At 35.8% G+C, this 24,825-nt stretch overlaps 1 protein-coding gene across 3 annotated transcripts in view; it reads left to right on the top strand.

The window, feature by feature from the left end:
- LOC121374234 (arf-GAP domain and FG repeat-containing protein 1-like) overlaps positions 1–24,825 on the top strand; it is a 55,904-nt gene that overhangs the window by 5,583 nt on the left and 25,496 nt on the right. For all 3 annotated transcript variants that reach the window (XM_041501260.1, XM_041501252.1, XM_041501244.1), the window contains exons 2-4: positions 16,529–16,622; positions 21,422–21,673; positions 23,141–23,309. In XM_041501260.1, coding sequence (XP_041357194.1) covers positions 16,529–16,622; positions 21,422–21,673; positions 23,141–23,309 — 515 coding nt within the window. The remainder of the gene's footprint in view (positions 1–16,528; positions 16,623–21,421; positions 21,674–23,140; positions 23,310–24,825) is intronic.

Raw genomic sequence — 24,825 nt, 5'->3', positions numbered from 1 at the left:
TGCCGGCTTTGTGAAAACCATTCATGATCAGATTCTTTTTCTTTGACACAATCTCACACACTTCAATTAGCCACTGTGCATGAATTGGTTTAACAATGCTGGTTTTTATGTCAACATTCACACTTTTAACACTGAACTAATTTTCAGACTCTTCCTCGTTTTCATCCAATTTTTTTCCAACTTCACTTGCGTACCACACATGAAAGCACCGTTTCAATTCATCTTTGAAAATTCTGTTGACGGTTAAATCCAGTGGCTGAAGCTGATCCGTACAACAAGCAGGAATGTACACAATCGAAATGTGTTTTTTGTTAACAGTTCGCGTATTTTCTCCGTTCTGTGAGCTTTGTAAACGTCAAAAAGACACGAGGCTTTTTGATCACGTGGCAGGCCAAGTTCTTTTCGGGTCGAGGTCACATACAGGTCAATGACGTTCTCAATAAACTGGAGCATGCTCGATTCGTTACTCCAATGTGTTTCTGTGTGAGTAACGTCCCAATCGTCAGGAAAGTTTATATTTGGATGGCACCGGTCTGTTTTCCCCGCATAGATTACCTGTGGTGGTAACATCTCTCCACTCTTAGTGATTGCTAGCAAAGCCGTAATTTGATGTTTGTCGTCGATGCCCGATATCGTCACCTGTTTTGCACCTCGTTGTTCCATTGTCCAATCGCCCCTGGGAATGAGTGAAACTCCAGTCTGGTCCCAGTTGATTATCAACTTGTCAGGAATAGAATCTTTACTCACGGCATCAGACACACGTTTAAGAAACACCTTCTTAATCTCCTCGAAATTACAAGGGAGTTTTTTCACGTCTTTTGTCCCTTTATGTTTAACAAACCCCATCCGACGCAGAAACGATCTAGCCCAAGGAACAGTTAACTCTACGTCACCTCCGAATTCTTTTAACATGGATTTGTGTCTTTTCCATAGAATTCCATCTGCTGCCGCCGAAACCATTCTAACATTTATTACTCCTGCTGCCAATCATGTCTTTTTAATCCAGAGTTTTACTACTTCTTCTTTATCTCCTAACTTTGGTCGTTGCCTTCACTGTGCTTTAACCATTTGACGTGGCGTATAGCACCTGTGCGCGTCTGCTCTTTTAAGAAAGCCTTTTTCATGCTTCTTACAGTCGACTCGGGAGAGTTTTTTGTTCAGTTCAGTTGAAAACTTTCTTGTGGCCTTCACATGACTCCTTTTTCAATAACATAGACAGCTATTTTTGCCTGTACGTTTTCATCATAATTTTGATATTCACCACGCTTTCTCTTTTTTGGATTTTCTTCTGACGTCAGCTTGTCGACTGACGTGTTTGCTGCGACTATCGTTTCTGCCTCGTTTTCAGTCTTGCTTTCACGTGGATTTGGCAAGCCGGGCGTTTTAGGTTGGGGTGAATTTTTTAACCACGAGAGTAAAGACATTTTGGATGGTAGTGATTTACAAACGATCTACGCTTCTATATATAACGACTAAACACAAACAGCCATTTATTTAATCTTAAAGAGGCCCTTTACCTGTGAAACCCTAATCGTTTGATCTGGTAGAAAGCCTACATGATCAAACGATTGTTTTTGGATCGTCTTAATTGTTCACTGTATAGACACTCATACTAATTTTGTTAATGTTTTTTTTTTTTTTTTTAATCAGGGATGCGCGAAATATTAATTCCGCGAACATGGCTAATTTCTTTTAGTGCGAAAATTATACCCCTCGAAAATAAAGGATTTTACAGTAATATATATATATATACATGTACACTTGTTTTCTTTTATCATTTTTATTTATATATAATATATATACATGTATATATATATATATATATATATATATTATGAGGACTGCCACTCTCCAGCATTGCATTTTGCTAAAGTTTTTAAAATCAGATTATTACAATCAAGGTGTTATGGTAGAGACTTAGAATTTACTTTCTGATGTAATACTGAATGGACAATTTTTCTATTTAATACATAAAATATAGAAGTAGGCACCATCTGGCACCTGGACAGAAAAGTTAACGTAGTGGGCTGGTTATTAAACACAGGTACACAATAAATACAACATATCTTACTGTAATTTCTTGTGGTGTAACAAATACACATGGTGGTGAATATGATACATATATATATATATATGTATTCGCGTCCATAAATACAAATGTGAAAATGTTTTGCTGAAAAGAAGAGCAGTATATTTTTATTTTTTTTAAGTAAGAAAGTTCTGATTTTAAAATGTCTATTGTCTAGTCTAGAATGACATTCGTTTTAAGGAACACTAACATACATGTCCACATTTTTTCTCTGCTGAAAACACATCTCCAGCAGTGCAGCTGAACTCACACTCGCTTGGCACACTTGTTGCTGGGATGCAGTCCTTATGGTTTGACGCAGTCCTTATGGTTTAACGCAGTCCTTATGGTTTGACGCGAGCAACTGCTCCCACTCGTGTGTGCTCGCGTCAAATGATTTCCGCATGGGCGAAAAACAGCTCGCCACATCACACACCAATATATTATTTACTCAAAATTATTGTGAGTTTGTACCACGGAAAATTAAAAATACTTTCCAGTGATACTTTTGTGTCTAACTTCTGCTTTTAATGTTTTGCAAGCGGTGTATTGATTGGTCTGTGATACCTAATTTTATAGCAGAATGTCTGTCATTGATTGGACTAAATATAAAGGTCAAGGATTTATTAACTGATTTGTAGTTTGGTCATTTGTTCTTGTGTTTTCTTTTGTTCATTTAATATTTTTATTATACTTGTATCAAATATTCATTAATCCATGTATTGTAACGTAAAACACGGTTGCACCAGATGACAATAAAATTTTGCCATGTAGGCCTAGATCAGTTTTCGGGTATTGTTGTAAATGGTAAGCCTACGCAGGGCCTGCGGAGTGTATTTGAAAGTAGGGGTGGGCACTGTCAGTGCGATGTTCTGGGGGATAAAAATACATGTATTTGAAGGTCTGAATCTGTTACGGGGTTTGGGGGCATGCTCCCCTGAGATAAAAAGAAGTTAATTCCAGGTGTTAAAATACAGCATTTCAAGCCTTCTGAGCACAGTAATAGGGAAAAGTGGGGGGAGGGCGTGGCCCATCCCATCCCCCCCCTAGTTCCGAGGCCCCGGTTGAGGCCATAATTAATACACTGCACCGGTCACCAAATTAGTTTCCATTGCTGATAATATTCACACTAATCTAAACAATACATCGATCTTCGATGTACATATAGCTTATATTTTATTTACCTGCTAAGAGACTGGCCTCGGTGGCGTCATGGTTAGGCCATCGGTCTATAGGCTGGTAGGTACTGGGTTTGGATCCCAGTCGAGGCATGGGATTTTTAATCCAGATACCGACTCCAAACCCTGAGTGAGTGCTCCGCAAGGCTCAATGGGTAGGTGTAAACCACTTGCACCGACCAGTGATCCATAACTGGTTCAACAAAGGCCATGGTTTGTGCTATCCTGCCTGTGGGAAATGCAAATAAAAGATCCCTTGCTGCTAATTGGAAAGAGTATCCCATGTAGTGGCGACAGCGGATTTCCTCTCAAAATCTGTGTGGTCCTTAACCATATGTCTGACGCCATATAACCATAAATAAAATGTGTTGAGTGCGTCGTTAAATAAAACATTTCTTACCTGCTAAGATACATGTGGGATAGCACTTGGCATTTGATAGAATTAAATACATTTTACGAAATATGGATTTCAAATAAAATTATGGTAAGATATTTTAAAATCTTAGGTAACCGGAAGTCAGTTCACCTTCTACTTAGATAATCGATTGTTCAGTTATGTGAATATAGTTCTCATAACCAATGAGTTAGGCCTACCTAATCCAGGGGTTCTAGAATTTTTTTTAATTCACTTGCCATGGGACCACTGGATTTGAAAATTCACTGGTCATGGTGAAAAATTCACTTGCCTAGTTTTAACTGTTGATAACACACAAAAAAACCCCAGTAAATTAAAATAATTAACTATTAAATGTACATTGTGCATACTATAAGATCATGTTTAATCAATTTGTCAATTTAAACAACAGATATAGGCTCATTACTAGTAGGCATACTTAATGGTTTGTTTAAAAAAAACATGCAAACAATTTTCATCAGTTTAAAATAAAGTTACTTATTAAAATTTTAAAATAACTTTTTTTTCGACTAAAAGCACCTAAGTTATACAAAATAATCCATGTTACATATTACAACAATTAACAGTATGAATGTGTATATATTTATTTACTTAAAGGGACATTCCTGAGGTTGCTGCCGTCTTTAAGATGCTATCGACTAACAGAGACTTTTTAACGATTGTAATTACATATCAAATATATGTTTCTGCATAAAATATTAGTGGCTGTATATTAAACGTGTTTCTGATCATTCTAATAATTGTACTAGGTTAAATTTTATTTTATTTCCTAAAAAAAATAATTTCCCTACGTACGAATTTATTTGAAGACAAAATCCATTTTGGGCCTCTTACAAATATTGAGATGACTAGAAACACATTGAATATACAGACACTGATATTCTAAACAAGAAAATATATTTAATATGTAAGTTTAATCGTAGCAATACTTTATTAGTCGGAAACATCTTACAATGCAACAAACTCAGGAATGTCCCTTTAATATATGAATGGGAACTCCCTAAAACAACCCCCCCAAAACCCGAAAAGATACAGGAACCCTTATTAGCTTACAACACACGCATCGCACACACAAAATTAGTAATTTTTCATTATAGGTACCTTGTTAAATTTATCTATTTCATGATATTATGTTCTTACTTATTTTTATTTTTTATTCATTTTTGTAATTTATGTGATATTTTATCAACTAATAATTTACACATTTAAAGTTTTGCAAACATAAATGGTGACATGTAACCTTTAAAACTAATAAAAGACTGGATACCGTTTTGCATATTATGCTTGCACTGTACTGCTATTAGTATTTAAGTAACAAATATTTGGGTTCCAGTGTAAAAAAGAAAATGGCGGCAAACAATAAACTAGTTTTTTTCAATATTTACACTTTATAACTTGAATAAAGTTATATCGGTAGGTATATTGATGTCATGGATGGGTCCAAGATTACTGGTGGCCAACTATTTGTTAGTGAAATCAAATTGTGAAAGAAGTCACCTGTAGATGTTTCTTTTGTTTTCCTACGATTCTAGTGTTGTTGATTTTTTTGATTTTTTTTTACCACTTGTCATCAGGATTGCACAAAGTAACTTTTACTGGCCCGAATCCAAAAACCACTGGCATCGGGCATCGGGCCACCATATTCTAGAACCTCTGCCTAATCCTAGAACACTTGAACTATGGTTTTGTGTAGCCCGAGTTCTCTGACTGTAAGAGAGCTAGACGGACATTTGGACATAAATATGCTTTCATTACAGTTAGAGACCAACCTATGTATTGTTTTGGCAATTCCTGACAACCAAAAAGTTGGCAAAGATTCCTGCTCTAATACCACACCAATCCTATGTTTGACGTCAAATACCTTTACATCGATCATTTTCGAGTTAACTGATAAAAAAAATCCACATATTAATCACTAATACACATACTACAGAAAGAAATCCAACAACACCCACATTCAGCTACGCTTCGGCAAACTCCGGACAGCAGAATTCTAAGTTCGCCGACCTATATCGTGACGTTTTGTCACATGATCGCCCACTCAGCCATTCCGTCTACTAGGCTAAATAGCCCAGTGGGCGATCATGTGATCTACGTCTTGAAATAGGTCGCCGAGCTTTGTAATTATGGCGACGGAGTGTCACGAAGCATAGCTGAATGTGGGTGCTGTCGGATTTCTTATTATCGTCTATGAGATTGACTATCTCAAAATTATCAAAATATATTCATTAATTTTTAAGATTTTAGGGTATACTTAATTTTGCCCTTTGTACCCTCTGGTAGAAACCCTTGACATGACAAATGAAATGAAAGTTTTACTATCTCAAATTTGGGTAGAAATCCAATCAGGTTTGTTCTTACAAGGGATGGGACATAACCCCATGGTAAAGCACTCGCCTGATGCATGTTTGGTCTAGGATTGATCCTCGTAAGACGTTGGTGGACCCATTGGCTATTTCTCGTTCCAGCCAATGCACCATGACTAGTATATTAAAGGTTGTGGTATGTGCTATCCAAAATTACCAAATGTTTGACGTCCAATAGCTGATTATTAATAAATCAGTGTGCTCTAGTGGTGTTGTTAAACATTTCATTTCTACTTATTTTAGTGCTTATATCCGATTATGGTTCAAACACGCTATCCTCGGCACACACCTCAGGTATCTGGGCTGTCTGTGAAGAACATAGCGTTAGTGGTTAGTGAGAAACTTGCTCTGGGTGGAAGCCGGTACCGGGCTGCGAACCCAGTACTTACCTGCCTTATGTCCGATGGCTTAACCACGACACCACCAAGGCTAGTTTGTTGTTATACAAAACAAACTTTAACTTTGCTCTTACAATTTAGAAGTTTATTTAATTTTAAATGAAGTATGAGGGAAAATGCAGCAGACACACTGAATATCATATGAGCAGTGAAACAGCTCTTTAATGTTAATATTTACTGATCAGTCCACAGCAACTGACATTGACAACCAACAGCATGTTGTATGAGGATGGCTTTATAAGCTGTAAATAAGATTAAATGTTAACGTTTTTAATGTTTATAATAAACTGAGTGTTTATGTATATGTATATTAATATAGGTGTGTGCAATACACATACATGTATATATCAGTGTACATCATGGTCAGTATACAATTGCAGGCTGAGGCTTTCTGCCAGAAAATAATTTGAGGGTACGTAATAAAAATAATACAGACCATATGTACTGTTATTGGGTGGTTATGGACTAGAAATCTTTTGAAAGTTGATGCTGGATTTCATGTTCTTTCACACATTACTATAATTTTTCTAAAAAAAAAATCTAAAATATTTTTCTAAAACATATATTATAACAATGTATCCTTAATTTCTGAGATTTTAGGGTACATAATTTTTCTCTTCGTACCCTCAGGCGCTCTGTCACGGATGGTTGACCTAATTAATGACCTAACAAAGTATTACAATGTATCTGAAAATATATACATTTGATTTGTCGCTAAAAGTACTTTATTTAACCATCTACATAACTAACATAACCCACTTATTACTGATATTTTGTAAAAATAATTGAATTATGTCAACGGTCCATAATTTAGGAAAAAATAACGGATATTTGGAGCAAAGACGTGACGTGATGGGCAACCCCCGAATAACCACAGTGTCAAAACGATTTACCAAGCTTGTGTAACGAGAACGCTTGACCGTCCTCTGCGATGTAGGGTAAATAGAAAAAAAAACCCAATGAAAATAAGTTAATAAAAATTAATAAAAACATGATGTAGTGAATGACAATAAGCTTAAATACATTAATTTATTTTATTAACAGAAGCATGTTAAATGTCGACAATCCCGACTAGTTAGGCCTTTGCATCTATAGGTAAATTTATCGTTAGTCCTACGCAAAAACTCTAAACATCTAGATCACAAACACCTTCATTTTCCACCTTATTAAATTCATTAAATATGCAAAATATGCCATAACAGCTGACTTGGAATAGGAATTGTTACATTTTTAAAGAATACTCTGAACTAGATGGTGTTTATATACGATGTGACTATATATACGATGGCTGTGTATATAGCCACCACGAACGAAGACTGGCTATATTCACGGCAAAAATGTATATAGGCGGTAAATAAGTACTCGACTGATCCATATTACCGAAACATCTGGAACAGGAGGAATACATACTAAGTACTGTATGTTTTTTGAACAGGAGAGGGGAGGGGGAGTATATGAATCTAGCGGACCCTTTTGTGAACGTTTTCCATAGACACATGAATAGCATAATATTGCCCCTACAGCACTAACAAAAAATTAATAATAAATAAATAAAAAATAAAAATTAATAATTAACAATAATAAATAAATAAATAAATAAATAAATAAAAATTACAAATTATCAGCTGCTGAGGTAGATTCTCTGAAAGACAAACTAACTTCAGACAGTACACATACTATCAACAGGGCTTGAACTTAATAATTTTACACCGATTGCAATTTTGAGGCTCCTTACGTAAAAATTAAAAGAATTTTTTTTACCGCATATAAATACACTGTATGACTAAAAGGTTATTTTGCTGTATTTAGTCATATTTCAAATGAGGGGCAATAAAACTCAAAATACATATTTTTTTATACCAGTAACACCGAGACCACTCCTGGGCTCTAAATTTATGTAATGTTTCTGTAGCAACTGCCCCCACCCACCCCATCGCGACGTGATTTAACCAATATTATAATACATATAATAATAATAATAATAATACACAGTTATTATTATTATTATTAGCCTACTACTACCTTTTTGGGGTGGAAGGGCAGTGTTTTATCTAGGGGGTTATGGCTATAAAAATGCAAGATTAACGTGCGTGCACACATGCACAAACAGCATAATGCACTTGTCCCTACACGTAGAATTGGATTCAACTGGGTTAAGTAATAATTAAGCCAACCTTTGGATGACAAAACATGTGACAGTAGACCCCTATACTTTTTTTTTTTTTTTTACGCTATACATTAAACCGTATGGTCACTTTGCGAATTAGTCAAAATAATTTGCAAACGTTTAACGAAAAATTACTGACTGGTTGTATGCCACATTGGTGACACTGGAAAACATGTTATCCGTTTTTTAGCCAAGCACTATAGCGTTGTAACCGTCAAGACTCTATCCCTGCTAAATTCCACGCACACACGCCTGCTAATATTAATAGTAATAATAAATGGTGAGTTCATGTTCCGACAGTTTATTATTTTATTTCAGTGTATTCAGTTATTTTCGTCATGAAATAATATATTTTTTTTATTTGCCATGTATATAGACGGCCCTCATTTACCAAGTCTCTATACATGGTGGTCGTTTATATAAAATTAAAAAATACATTATACGGTTGTCATATATACAATGTATATAGCCTCATCACTACAAGTTTGTTTTGCCATATTTTTTATGACTTTTCACAAGAAGACTTCCAAATTTTAAAAATGAAGCATGTCATGGAATTCATTCAATCGTAGTTCAATTAAAATGTTTTGGATCATACAATAACTATGTTTGGTATTCCAAATGAATGTAATTTCCATTTATAATCCGTGATTGAGCGCCTTTAAAGGCAGTGGTATACGTATCTGCATCTGTGGGAAAATGCATATAAAACATCCCATACTACTAATGAAAAAAAATAGCCTGTTCGTCTCTAAAAGTTAAAAGTTTGTTTTGTTTAACAACACCACTAGAGCACATTGATTAATTAACAGTCTGCTATTGGAAGTCAAACTTTGGTAATTCGGACAATTGTGAAACCCGCAACATTTTTCCTAATGCAGCAAGGATCTTTTATATGCACTTTCCCACAGACAGGAAAGCACATGCCACAGCCTTTTACTTTAACTTTGTATTCATGTACATATATATATATATATATATATATATATATATATATATATATATATATATATATATATATATATATATATATATATATATATATATATATACACACACACACAGTCAAACTTCGATCACTCCACCTTCGATCTCTCAAAAACTTCGATCTCTCGATCTGAAGCGACGGTCCCGGTCGAGTTGCTATACAAACTAGTAATAACGACCTTCGAGAACTCAAACTCCAAAAACTCGATAACCTTGATCTCTCGACCTGATTCTTTGGTCCCGCCATAAAGATTTAATAGAGTATGCACCTCCAAAACTCAACGTGTGTGGATTGATCAAACTGTCATTGCCGAGAGTATTTAAAAGACGAATGTATTGTCAATCATGTCAATCAAGCGAAGCGCGCCTGTCTCAGGTGGTCGAGGATTAAGGTGATAATTACAGAATAATAGGTCGCCGACTAAGCGGAACGAAATGATTCTGTGTTTGGTAGTCAGTGTACATCCGTGGTGGAGAGCCTCGCTATGTAATACATAATTACAGACACAGTCTGGTTAACTTCAAAGAGCATTTGCAGTAATTGTTAGCGCTGTTTGTTTTTACTCTCATAGGCATGAATCATGTCAAACTTTAGCTTTTCTATTTATGTATCAGTTAATGTCAATCAAATACCAGTCATTTAGTTATGTTAAAAATTGATACATCATAGATCGAGCAATCTGGGAAAGGACCCGATAACGTGGGGTTTGCCAGATCGGTTTAAAAAAGTTTTGCTTTCTTGTCATCCAAGCAATCTAGCGTAGGGCCCAGAAATGGTGTTGGGTGGCCAGATTGGAGAAAGAAAGTAGAGGTGCGAAGCGTAAATAATTTTGTGTAAAGCAAATGTACTTATAGTGTTATTCGGCATTCAGTGTTTTATTTGTTAGTTACATACCACCATGTTTTGACACCTGTAAAATACGTCAACGTTACTTTCTGTTATTTATATATGTATGTAAATGCCTTCTTTTTTCGTTTTTTTCGTGGGTTTTTTCTATCAATAAATACATGTAGCCTAATATCCCCAAGCATATATTTTTGTTTTATTTACTTACTTTTACAATATACGCAAAATGAATGTACCACACGTGACAGGCGTCGAAGATGCCAACAGCTGGGATGGGGTGAGGGTGAGATGGGGTGGCGTGGGGTGAGGTGACTAGTATATTAATTTGCCTTTCAATTGGGGATGCATAGTTTTCAGAGTTCAGAGGTAGGCAGCGAAGCGCACACTTCTTACAATATTAATTTCGAAAACTCGAACTGCTTGAAACTCAAACTATTTCTTCGTCCCCTTCAAGATCGAGTTATCGATGTTTGACTGTGTGTGTGTGTATATATATATATATATATATATAATGGTATGGGTATGGGTATGTGTCTGTGTCTGTGTCTGTGTGTGTGTGTATGTGTGTGTGTGTGTATATATAATTAGCACAAGTTTGTATTACATTGTAACTTACAGTTAGTTACATAGTGTACATGTAAATGTACAGGTATATTTCGTATGAATCTAATAGTTGAATAATGCTGAATGGTCTAGCATAACTTTGCATGTACATGTACATTCATACAGCACCAGCTGCATACAGAATATATATTTAGAATAATCATTGATAGGTCACATGTTCTGTTATCCGTTTGGTTTGATGAAGATACAAACATGTATGGAATGTTGTCTGGTTTTGTCAAATAGTTAACACACAACAATAGGACAGGTTTTATCACATAGTATGTAAACATGATGGATGACCTGGTTCATAAGACTGAAGTCAATAGAGTATGGGGTCGGAACATAGCCCAGTGGTAAAGCTCTAGCTTCATGCGATGTCGGCCTGGGATCGATCCCAATTGGTAGCCCCATTAGGCTGTTTCTCGTTTCAGCCAGTGCTCCAGAACTGGTATATCAAAGGCTATCCTGTCTGTGGAATGGTGCATATAAAAGACCTCTTGCTACTAATGGAAAACTACAGCAGATTTCTTCTCTACGACTATCAGTCAAAAGCATTACAACAATGAAATATAACAGAATCGTGAGCTAAATTGATAGCAGATGAGATAATCGTACATACATCTGTCTCATTAAAAATGACCTGCGATTTTTTGGCAATTTTATTGTGTGAATTTCTATTTCACCTGCTGGGTAAAAAGGAAGGAAGGAACGGAAGGAGATGTTTTATTTAACGACGCACTCAACACATTTTATTTATGGTTATATGGCGTCAGACATATGGTTATGGACCACTCAGACATCGAGAGAGGAAACCCGCTGTCGCCACTTCATGGGCTACTCTTTTTGATTAAAGACATATTGTCACAGACCACTGACCTATTTAATGGTCTAACAAAGTATTACCTGAACAAAAATTATTTGATTTGTCCCTAAATGTACTTTATTCAACCATCTTCATAACCACTATACTCCATTTATTAATGATATTTTGTAAAAATAATTGAATTATGGCAGTGGTCTATAATTCAAAAACTAAAATTGCCGAAAGAGTTGACATGGATTTCACTCAATCATGGTTCAGTTAAGGTGATGCGATAGCTGAATTTAGTTTCCAACACTTAATGTAATTTTTATTTATTATCCATTTTTAGAGAAATAAGGTCCTTAAATCCGTGACAGTATGCCTTTAACAGCAAGGGATCCTTTATATGCACCATCCCATAGACATGGTAATACATACCACAACCTTTGTTATGCCTGTCGTGGTGCACTGGCTGGAACAAGAAATAGTCCAATGGTCCCACCGACGGGGATCCATCCCAGACCGACCGTGCATCGAGCAAGCGCTTTACCACTGGGCTACATCCCGTAAAAAGGACCGCTTCTCGCAGGCCTGTGTAGTAATTTTCCAGTTCATTGGTTTCCTATTGATGCAAATACTGTACATGAATGTGATGTTTTGTATGTGTGACTTGTTTACATGAACTTGTAAGTACACAGACTAAAATAAAACAACACAATGTTCTCAACTGAGTTGGATCAATCCTTTAATCTCTCACATATATAGGTCACATGTGCTACATTGTACCTCTGAGCCCTTTGGTATGGGATGGGCAGTACAAATGAACCTGAGTGTGACAACATGCACCATACGGGGGTGGGATGTAGCCCAGTGCTCTCGCTTGGGGTGGGATGTAGCCCGGTGCACTCGCTTGATGATGAATGGTCGGTCTGTGATCAATCCCCGTCGGTGGGCCATTGGACTATTTCTCTTTCCAGCCAGTGCACCACAACTGGTATGTGCTATCCTGTCTCTGGGATGGCACATATAAAATATCCATAGATATACTAAGATATACTCTATAGACTAAATATCAAAATTACAAAATGTTTGACACCCATTAGCCAATGATTAATAAATAATCTGCTCTAGTGTTGTCATTAAACAAAACAAATTTTTATATATATGCACCATCCCATAAACAGGAAAGCACATACTACGGCCCTTGATATACCTGTCATGATGCACTAGCTAGACCCATCAACGGGAATTGATCACAGACTGACCGTGTACCAGACGTGCACTTTTTATCACGGGCCAAAGATTAAATATTATAGCCACTTTGTATAAAAATTTGCAGTTTTCTAATTTGTGAATGAACAGGGTGAACTCGGGCTGTGGTAGTGGTCTTATGTGAGATATATACATGTGCTAGTTTGTATGATCAACAGGGGGTGTTGTAGAGTCTCATGTGAGATGTGATAGGTTGTATGATCAATAGGGAGTGTTGTAGAGGTCTCATGTGAGATGTGATAGGTTGTATGATCAACAGGGAGTGCTTTAAGGTCTCATGTGAGATGTGATAGGTTGTATGATCAACAGGGAGTGTTGTAGAGGTTTCATGTGAGATGTGATAGGGTGTATGATCAACAAGGAGTGTTGTAGAGTCATGTAAGATGTTATAGGTTGTATGATCAACAGGGAGTGTTGTACAGGTCTCATATGAGATGTGATAGGGTGTATGATCAACAGGGAGTGTTGTAGAAGTCTCATATGAGATGTGATAGGTTGTATGATCAACAGGGAGTGTTGTAGAGTCTCATGTAAGATGTGATAGGGTGTATGAACAACAGGGAGTGTTGTAGTCTCATATGAGATGTGAAAGTGTATATACGATCAACAGGGAGTGTTGTACAGGTCTCATATGAGATGTGATAGGGTGTATGATCAACATGGAGTGTTGTAGAGTCTCATGTAAGATGTGATAGGTTGTATGATCAACAGGGGGTGTTGTAGAAGTCTCATGTGAGATGTGATAGGTTGTATGATCAACAGGGAGTGTCATAGAGGTCTCATGTGAGATGTGATAGGTTGTATCATTACCCCCAAAATGACAGGTAATTTTTCAAGAGACATGTATATGTACAGGTATGTACAATTATCTCAACTGCTATTTAGCTCATGATTGTTTTAGATTTTAATGCCATAATCCTCCAGGGTTTTATCACCTATGATTCTAGACTCCATTCATTGGCACCATTCCCCAAAGGTTATGTCATTTTTTATTCCCAATTTTGGAGTTAAAAATCCTCGGTCTGAATGTAAGCAATTCCCATGTTTTATTATTATATAAAGATATATTTTGAAAATAATACCTACCACTTCACAAACACTCCTTCCCTCCCCTATAGTGTTTCATAATGCAAAATAAATATATATTAATTTTAATAAATACAAGTACAAAATGTACATTTATAGTATTACTCTTTTAAATTCTAACTTAGATTAATGAGATGTTTTTGTAATGAAATAGGAATTTCCCACTTTTTTTAGGTAAAACGACTTTGAAATTCCCATGATCATAGTCATGGGCGTGAAGTCAAATTTGAGAAATAAAACTCTGTCCTCAAAAATACATCTAAGAGATCCTAGTTCCCCACACGCTATCCCAAACCATCCACTCACTCTGTGCTCTTTACTTCCAGAAGGCCATATTTCTTCTTAACAGGCTACATGTACATGTATATGGTGGTCATACTATGAGTAAAATAGTTTGTTTTGTTAAACAACACCACTAGAGCACATTGATTAATTAATCATCGGCCACTGGATGTCAAACATTTGGGTAATTATGACAAAATCATTAGAGGAAACCTGCTACATTTTTCCTAATGCAGCAAAGGATATTTTATATGCACTTTCCCACAGACAACAAAGCACACACTTTTGATCAGTTGTGGTGCACGGATTGGAACAAGAAAAACCCAATCAGCTGAATGGATCCATTAAGGTGGTTCGAAACTGCAGCGCAAGCACTGCAAGTGAGGACTTAACCGACTGAGCTAAATCCCGTCCCAATTATGGGTAAACCCACCATGTATACATTTTTCCATGCATAATGATGTATGTAACATAGTCGTCTCTAAGACTATATATCAAAATGACCAAATGTTAGACATCCATTAGCCGAGGATTGATAAATCAATGTGCTCTAGTGGGGTCGTTAAACAAAACAAACTTTAACATTAGCATGTAGCACAAGTAACATCTAGAACAGGGTCACTTGAAAATTAATGGATATATTTTTATAATTTCAAACAGATAATAGTGAGAGAACTGTTTAAACTTTGTGAAAGCTCATGAAATGCAAAGTCCAAACACATTTATCCACTTATTATAGTGAGAATTGCCAGTCTGTTTTGTTTTCATTACCTACCCTCAAATTATTTTCTGGCAGAAAGCCTGTAGTACAATATAAAATGTAGGTAGAGATCCGAATTGTTCTGGCCCAATACATCAATATAGTATGTGAAGCTTGTTTACTGGTGTAATATGATTCAGCTGTGTGCATATGTACTCATATTTACAATTCAAGTTACAGTGTGCAATGTGTTCCATCTGTGAAAATTCTATTGTACTCCTGCTTTATGTCAGATTTAAAGCTGTAATCTGGCCTCCACATTAAATAAAGTTTGTTAAAGTTTTGTTTAACGATACCACTGGAGCACATTGATTAATAAAATCATTGGCTATTGGATGTCAAACATTTGGTAATTGTAACAGATAGTTATCAGAGGAAACCTGCTACAAGTTTCCTAATGCAGCAATTAATTTTTTATACATGTATGCTCCTTCCCATAGACAGGATAGCACATACCATGGCCGTTGATATATATCAGTCGTGCACTGGCTGGAACGAGAAATAGCCCAATGAGCTCACCGATGGGGATCGATCCCAACCTTATAATCTTTCATGGACTATCACATGACCTGATTAACAAGTGGATTATGATGTCATTGTTGATATATGACATATTAATAAGAGTTGGTGATCTGATGAATATTTCGTTATTATAAACCTTCATTATAAAAGTTATCTTTTTAATTTATAGTGTAAATTATATTTAACACATGAAACAAATACAGCAAATATAATAGTGTAGTTTATTTAAATGATAAAATGGTCAAATAAAAAAAAGTAACCTTTTCAGCCATCTTTGTCTGTTATAAAATAATAGTTTATTATCTACATATAGTATCCATGTAGTTCAAGATACACGGGGAAATATAACCAGTATGACACATCATGTCATAACGATTTCACATGACCAACTAATGACGTCATTTCGGAAAATTGTGTTTGTTTTGTTGTCTCATTCTAGTCCTTGTTAGCCTATTCATAAAAAAAAAAAACTACTATGGACAATATGGATAATAAAGAAATTATTGTGGTACGTCGTTATAGTTAACAATGAAACATTGATATTATCCCCTAATTACACATTAATATTACCCATCTCATGATCATCTTTGTGTGTCTTAAACAAATGTACGTGCCACAGATCACACCACTTACGGGGAACTATCACTCTGACTTGCTTCAAGAATTAATTAAAAACTTAAAATAAATAATAATAAATAGTGGAATAATTTCGATTACTTGTCATGTAAAAGAAGCATGGACGTTATTATTATTATTTGTTGTTGTTTTTCAGACGAGGGTTAAACCCCCCTCATCGAGTTAAGTCTATATCAATGGCTAGCTTCTCACCTGAAGAAATGGACTTTCTCAAATCACATGGAAATGAGGTTTGTTATTGAAATTTATGTAGTGACTTACTTGTTTTTCCTTTATCTTCTTAAAAATCTTCCGTTAATATTGGAATTTTGCTTGATACAAATAGTCTGTTTCCTGGTTCAAATGCACTTACATGTATAATGTTATCTTAAAGTCACAGACCCTAGTTTTAACTTGTTAAAATGGACACCAAGTTTGGTTAATCTACAAACCTGTAGCACATTTGGATAAAGTTACAACAGAGTGAAACATGAGTCTGTGACGTTGACACAGGAAAATACCCTTAAAAATAGAATAGAGCCTGTCTCCATAACCATAACTTCTCAGAGGTATGTGCATTTTAATGCATTGCGTGGTATTAGAAATACCAGTATGATCAGAAACACTTGTACGGAAATGTCTGATTTCAATTATCAAACATGGTGAACAATATGCCACAGTGTTAAACACTACGATCAGTCACTTTAATGTTGTTTTCAATTGCACACAGATAATGAACAACATGACACAAAATGACACAAAAGATTCAGTGGTCCTGATAACTGGTGTTCATTATCTTATAGAAATAGCCGTCACATGGTATGGTCATGCAGTGATCGAGATTAAAAATTTGGAGCAGTATCCCAGTTGGATACTAACATTTCAAAATCTGGTATCCCACCTCAGAATTTAGTATCCCACAGATGTGGAATCAATATCTCAAATAAAATTTGAAAGGAGGAAACATCCAACAAAAACAATAGCGTCTTAATGGTTCCCAGTCTATTGCTATGCTGCTATTGCTCCAGTTTTGCATTAGACTGGGTATGAGTTGGGGGGAGATATTGTCATGGCATAACATTAGACTGGGTACGAGCTCAAAAATACTGTTACATAACTTTACCAGTAAATGACGACTTTCATTGTTTAACGAAAAACAATATGCAGAATTAAAAAAAAAAACCCAACTTTATATGGTATAGGATACCATTAATCTCGAACACTGCTGGTCATGTGACAATTGTAGGCATATTTGTTACATAAAATTTGAGTTATGTTTTTGCAGTCGGTAAAGTTTAATAATGTGTGTACCGTATATCTTCGCCTGTAAGTCGATCTCGGCTGTAAGTCGATCTCGGCTGTAAGTCGAGTCCCTAATTTCAAGCCCTGAAAACGTATTTTTTTATTGACCCGTTTATAAGTCGACCCATGAAAAACAACTTATAAATACTGAAGTATTTCTTATTTTCAGCACATGAGAACAATAATGTACAATATTTGAACAAAAGAAAATTATTTTACAAACTTCGGTTTTCACGTTTTGTACATCGCAAACAAGTAACATAGCATCAAAACGAAATATTCCCTTAGTAGATAGTGAAAGCAGTTTGGCTGTTACCGTATGGCACTGTACAGCATGGTTTTGTGCACAGAAAACAACTTTATTTATAAACACTGACAACAGATCACTACAATAAAACTGAAAGTATGATTTAATCACATGTTTTGCCACCATATTAATACATTTAAGGAGGATAACTCTGGAAAGTACACTGGTTTTTATGTATTGCTCTAGTGAACTACAGATATCAGTCTAAGCTGTTTTAAGAGAAAGCTCAGTAATATTCATGAAGTTAATCACCGACAAAACGTTGTTTGAACAACCATTAATGCCAGTGACCAGATTTCAAAATAAACTCAGGCAGCAGGTAGTTAGTATTGTTTACATTTTTGCTATTAGTGATGACTGTTATTTTAACTAAGTGGACTGTTCTCTTGGCATGTGAGTGAGATCGCACGCCTTTTTGCATAACCAAAACCGTTCTAATGCCAAAAAAAAAAAAGGTTATAAAAAATAAATGTGTCAAATTAACATAATTGAGTATAAATACAGGGCATACTTCAACAATAAAACTTGTAAATTAATCCCCAAAACGGTAATATTTTTGGGTGAATTTTTTTTACCCTCTTATAAAGTCGACCCCCCAAGTTATAAAATAATTTTTGGGTGAAAAAAATTTGACTTATAGGCGAAGATATACGGTAATATATTTGTGGTATTACTTCAGAATTTGATGTAGTCTGTCAGCTAAACAATATATATTAGAAATATAATAATCTTTTGAAGAGAAAACATCGTTTTGTATATTAAAAATGTTATATAAAAGACAGGTCTTGTCAAACAAAGATGGCAGACAGGAAGGAAAGAACATGTTTTTCATTGAAATGACAATTATAAAAGTTAAAAAAAAATTATACATCAAACTTATAATGCATTCAAGATGAAAAAAAAAAGAGTACATAATTAATATTGCATGATGGGGTGTTTTATTTACAGTATGCAGAAATTATTGTCATATAAACTTTGTAGTCTGATAAAAATGTATGTCATAGGAGGAGGGCATAGCCCAGTGGTAAAGTGCTCACCTGATGTGCGGTCAGTCTGAGATTGATCCCTGTTGGTGGCCCGTTGAGCTATTTCTCATTCCGTCCTGTTCACCACGACTGGTATATCAAAGGCCATGTCATGTGCTATGCTATATGTGGGATGGTGCATATAAAACATCCCTTGCCAATGGAAAAATGTATTGAGTTTCCTCTCTAAGAATATATGTCAAAATTACCAAATATTTGACGTCCATTAGTTGTTGATTAATAAATCCGTGTGCTCTAGTGGTGTAGTTAAACAAAACAGACTTTAACTTTCAGTCAGAATTTCATGCACCAACCTGTTGTCTCCGTAAGCCAACTCTTCTCTTCAGGCTTTTGAAACTCCGCTTATACACAGCAGTATATGGTAAATCAAATAAAAACTATTAGATTGGGTTAATTGACCTGTACCAGCCTCAGTGGCGTCATGGCAGGCCATCAGTCTACAGGCTGGTAGGTACTGGGTTCGGATCCCAGTCGAGGCATGGGATTTTTAATCCAGATCCCGACTCCAAACCCTGAGTGAGTGCTCCGCAAGGCTCAATGGGTAGGTGTAAACCACTTGCACCGACCAGTGATCCATAACTGGTTCCACAAAGGCCATGGTTTGTGCTATTCTGCCTGTTGGAAGCGCAAATAAAAGATCCCTTGCTGCCTGTCGTAAAAAGAGTAGCCTATGTGGCGACAGCGGGTTTCCTCTAAAAACAGTGTCAGAATGACCATATGTTTGACGTCCAATAGCCGATGATAAGATAAAAAAATCAATGTGCTCTAGTGGCGTCGTTAAATAAAACAAACTTTTAATTGACCTGTTTACAAATACAGATAGTGACCTCACACCATCACTATAAGTCTAAGAGGTCATTTTGGCTCTTTAGAAGGTCATCTTGTCTTGGTGATGTTAGAAGTTTGAAATATATATTTTTTCAATTTGCTGTAATCTTTGCAAAAACATACAAAACATTGTTATTTTAAATAAATTATGCTCTGATATTTTGTAACTATATCAAACTATAAATAAATATAATGTAAATACTATTTTGTAAATAAATATTTAAAAAATAAATAATTATTTAAAAAATATAGAAAGTACGTAAGCAAATACATGTTAGTAAGCAAGTAAATAGTTTGAATATAAATTATGATGATTTATGCATCATGTTACTGCAGCATTAAAAAACAAAAAGTGATCTGAAGCCTGCATGTATTTAAAACTATGTATGTCACCAAAGAGCTGATGGTTATTCGAAGACTAGTTCCAACATGTACTTATAATAGTAACATATTTGAGTGTATTTGTAAACTGATACGGCTGATACAATTTGAGATAAACATTCCTAGTCTGTACCATCATGCTCTCTGCTCCAGCCCATTAAAGATTATTAATAATGTACTAGACTTGCTCCTGTCTTGCTGAAAATAGTATTAATGAATTAATTATGGTATTTTTGTTTTAATAAAATGTGAACAGGATATGTATATTTACTAGTCATATAGCATATGGTAAATTTTTTATTGTCATATATACATATTTACAATTTTAATACTAATTGCATCTTTATTGGGATAATTTTTTTCTTCCAAATTTATGCAAGTCTGTTTGATGCAATCACATGTCTGAGTTGTAAACAAATGCGTATTTATCTTGTATCAATCACAGCTTTCTCTATCAAAGTGGTGGAAGGTACTACATGTAGTTTGTAAGTGACGGTCTCGCGAATGTCTGTAACAGGTCATACATTCGTATATAAACATTTGGATCTGCTTTGTTTGCCACTTTTCTCATCTGTCTTCTCTGATAATACCGATATCTTAGTTATAGTTTTTTGTGTATGTTAATTAAGCAGGATTTACTTGATTGTTTTGTCACAGATTACTAGTATTTGTGTTGACGACGCCTACATCAGTATATGTATCTTAATTATGTCTTCAGTAACTGTAGTTCCAGCTCTACCTGCTCCACCAAAGAAGGTTCGAATGTTAAATTTTTAAATGTAATAATAAACCTTAATTTTTTTATTTTTTTTAAATTAGGAAAACATTTATGAAATAGTGAAATTATAATGAAAAATGACTAAAATAATAAAAATAATTAAAAAAAATAATAACAAATAAAAAAAACTTAGTTCATCAAATTCAATAATTAAATACTAAAATATTAATTAGTATTTTTTTTATCTTCTGACTACTGATTTTGTATTAACGTTTTATTGAAGTATTAGTTCCTGTGCTTATAAAACGTTTAGAGTCTAAACTCAATCTCTAATGATGTCACACACATACAATTTGTCATGACATTAAAATCTCAGGCGCTGTTAGAATCTTCAGCCTAGACTCTAAAAATTTCATAAGCACGGTGCCAGTAATAATATTTGATGTTCTTTGTTTGTTGCCATTTCAGTTGTGTCGTAAAGTCTTTCTCGGTTTATACGACAGTCAAGCTTGGCCAGAACCAGATTCAAGAGACGAACAAAGAGTGCGGGACTTTATGGTACAAAAATATGAAAACAAACGTTGGTATGTTGCCCCTACGGAATCAATGAAGGAGGAAGCCCGGCGGATGAATGAAGTTTCTGTGAACAAACCTACGACCAAACCATTGAGAACACTTTTAGGAGAGAATACTCCAAAACTAGTTGTTGAAAACAATCAGGTATATAACTCTGTTATTACACGTACGTGTACACACACAGTTTACTGGACGGTTGGGAATGGGGTACGATCATAAACCGCTCATATATTGTCAAGTTATCTGTGCATGAAACTGATTTATTTTTCATCACAATATTGTTTAATCAGGTCAGGTCAAGTCATAGGCTTCAACATGCACATTCAGAACAAGCTGTTGTTGCACATGTCTGTCATGGGCGCAGGTGTCGAGTTAGACGGCTCCTCCATCCAGGACAGGATATTTAATAACTCATGGGGTTGACTTATTAGGGGCTATTTTTTTTTTTTTATGAACATAAAACAATTTTGTGGATGATAGTTGCACATTTTAACGTCTACTACTATATGTACATATCCCTACATGGCCATTGGAGATTGGCTAGGGGTGATATAATGCATGTTTTAGCCATCAAAATATTATTGAATACATCTAGTAGGGTTTAAACTGGATGCCACAAATTAATAGCAATTTGGTGGATTTGATAAACAAACCGGTAGCCAAATTCAAGTAACATTTAGCTAAACAAAATAATTAACACGGTTTTGAATTAGCGTTTTGGCAAATTGGTAATGACATATATTCGTTAAATTCAACTTCAAATCACATTTGGCGATTTGGCAAACAACAGCTTAAACCCTGTTCTAGGAGTCATTTTATAAGGTGCTAACAAGCCTCGGTGATGTCGTGGTTAAGCCATCAGACATAAGGCTGGTAGGTACTGGGTTCACATCCCGTTACCAGCTTCTACCCAGAGCGAGTTGTAATGACTCAATGGGTAGGCGTAAAACCACTACACCGACTTCTCTCTCACTTACCACTAACAACTGACCCACTGTTCTGGACAGACAGCTCAGATACCTAAGGTGTGTGTCCAGGATAGCATGCTTGAACCTTAATTGGATATAGTCATGAAAATAAGTATAAATGAAATGTAAATAAGGGGCTGAAAAATACAGTAATACGGTACAATTTGTTGGAGATGGCAGTTTCGTGATGATTTGTATGGTGTGACCACAACAAAACTTCATCACAGGTCGGGATTTAGCTCAGTCAGTTGAGCACTAACCTGAGTTGCTTGCATCGCAGGATCAAATCACCTCGGTGGATTCATTCAACTGATTTGATTTTTTGCTCATTCCCACCAGTGCACCACAACTGGTCAAAGATCATGGCATGTGTGAAAGTGCAGATAAAAGATCCCATGCTTCCAATGAAAAAATGTCAGAATTACCAAATGTTTGACATCCAGTGTGTTTTCTCTAATGACTACGAGTCAGAATTACCAAATGTTTGACATCCAGTGTGTTTTCTCTAATGACTACGAGTCAGAATTACCAAATGTTTGACATCCAATAGCCAATGATTAATTGATCACTGTGCTCTAGTGGTGTCATTAAAAAAAACAAAAAAACTTTTACCTTTTTTTAAACTCTTCTTCATCTTCTGTAGTCTCCTCAGATGAGTCGACCTCAGCCTCCGGTTTCCTCGGCCTCTGTCGCCCCCCCGGCCACGTCAGTTGCGATGCCCACCACTCAGCCAAAGCCACAGGCCACTGGCTTTGACCTGCTCGGCGACATTGGAGGCGATCCATTCGCCAGTACACCTACCGCAGCTACAGGTACACGTGACATAATAATACTTCTCTTCTACGTAACCTGGCCTCAAACAATGGCAGAAACCGTCAAAGGAGCCTAGCTTGAAACCGTCCTGGGAGCCGACACGTGGCCGGCTTCGGAGTCCATGTCGGGAACCGGTAGAGCGATAGATGCGGCACTGAAAGCAGACTCTGTCGCTGGAACGGCTATTGTTTGAGGTCAGGTTAAGTATTCTTAAAAAAGAAAACTCCCAAGTTTTCTCTAGTTTCTGGCATGAGAGCTTTAATTTGTAGATGGTTTATCTAACACTCGAATTTTATTTTCGTGACGTCATTCCTCTCAGCTGATATATATTGCACCACACGAAGGAAGGCATGCAGAGTTACATATATTAATTAAGTCACATCACATACTATAATGCTTACTGAATGGCGTAATGTCCTAAACGATGAGACCAGTTAACCAATGAAAAGAGTGCATTACTGTCTAGGGATGTTTGCTAGATGGTTTTCCCAACAACGGCTATTTTAGAGCAATTATAAAATTAAAATATAACAACCATGAGCTCAGCTTCAGCTAAATAAAAGATGAGATGACCGTACCGTGGATTTATCTAAGATAAATAAAAGATGAGATGATCATACCGTGGATTTATCTAAGATTTTTCACCAGGGTCCCGTGTAAGATGAGATGACTGTACTGTGGATTTATCTAAGATAATTAGAAGATGAGATGACCGTACCGTGGATTTATCTAAGATAAATAGAAGATGAGATGATCATACCGTGGATTTATCTAAGATAAATAGAAGATGAGATGACCGTACCGTGGATTTATTTAAGATTTTTCACTAGGGTCCCGTGGATGATGAGATGACCGTACCGTGGATTTATCTAAGATTTTTCACGTGGGTCCCGTGGATGATGAGATGACTGTGGATTTATCTAAGATTTTTCACCAGGGTCTTGTGGATGATGAGATGACCGTACCGTGGATTTATTTAAGATTAATAAAAGATGAGATGATCATACCGTGGATTTATCTAAGATTTTTCACCAGGGTCCCGTGTAAGATGAGATGACTGTACTGTGGATTTATCTAAGATAATTAGAAGATGAGATGACCGTACCGTGGATTTATCTAAGATAAATAGAAGATGAGATGATCATACCGTGGATTTATCTAAGATAAATAGAAGATGAGATGACCGTACCGTGGATTTATTTAAGATTTTTCACTAGGGTCCCGTGGATGATGAGATGACCGTACCGTGGATTTATCTAAGATTTTTCACGTGGGTCCCGTGGATGATGAGATGACTGTGGATTTATCTAAGATTTTTCACCAGGGTCTTGTGGATGATGAGATGACCGTACCGTGGATTTATTTAAGATTTTTCACCAGGGTCCTGTGGATGATGAGATGACCGTACCGTGGATTTATCTAAGATTTTTAACCAGGGTCCCGTTGATGATGGGATTGAGAAAATTAGTGTCATTTTAGTCATAATTGGGAAATATTTTTTGGCCAATGAATTTG

This window comes from Gigantopelta aegis, chromosome 1 (genome assembly GCF_016097555.1).
Source record: "Gigantopelta aegis isolate Gae_Host chromosome 1, Gae_host_genome, whole genome shotgun sequence".
In the NCBI taxonomy this organism is placed as follows: Eukaryota; Metazoa; Mollusca; class Gastropoda; order Neomphalida; family Peltospiridae; genus Gigantopelta; species Gigantopelta aegis.
This window is presented reverse-complemented; position numbering and strand designations above follow the sequence as displayed.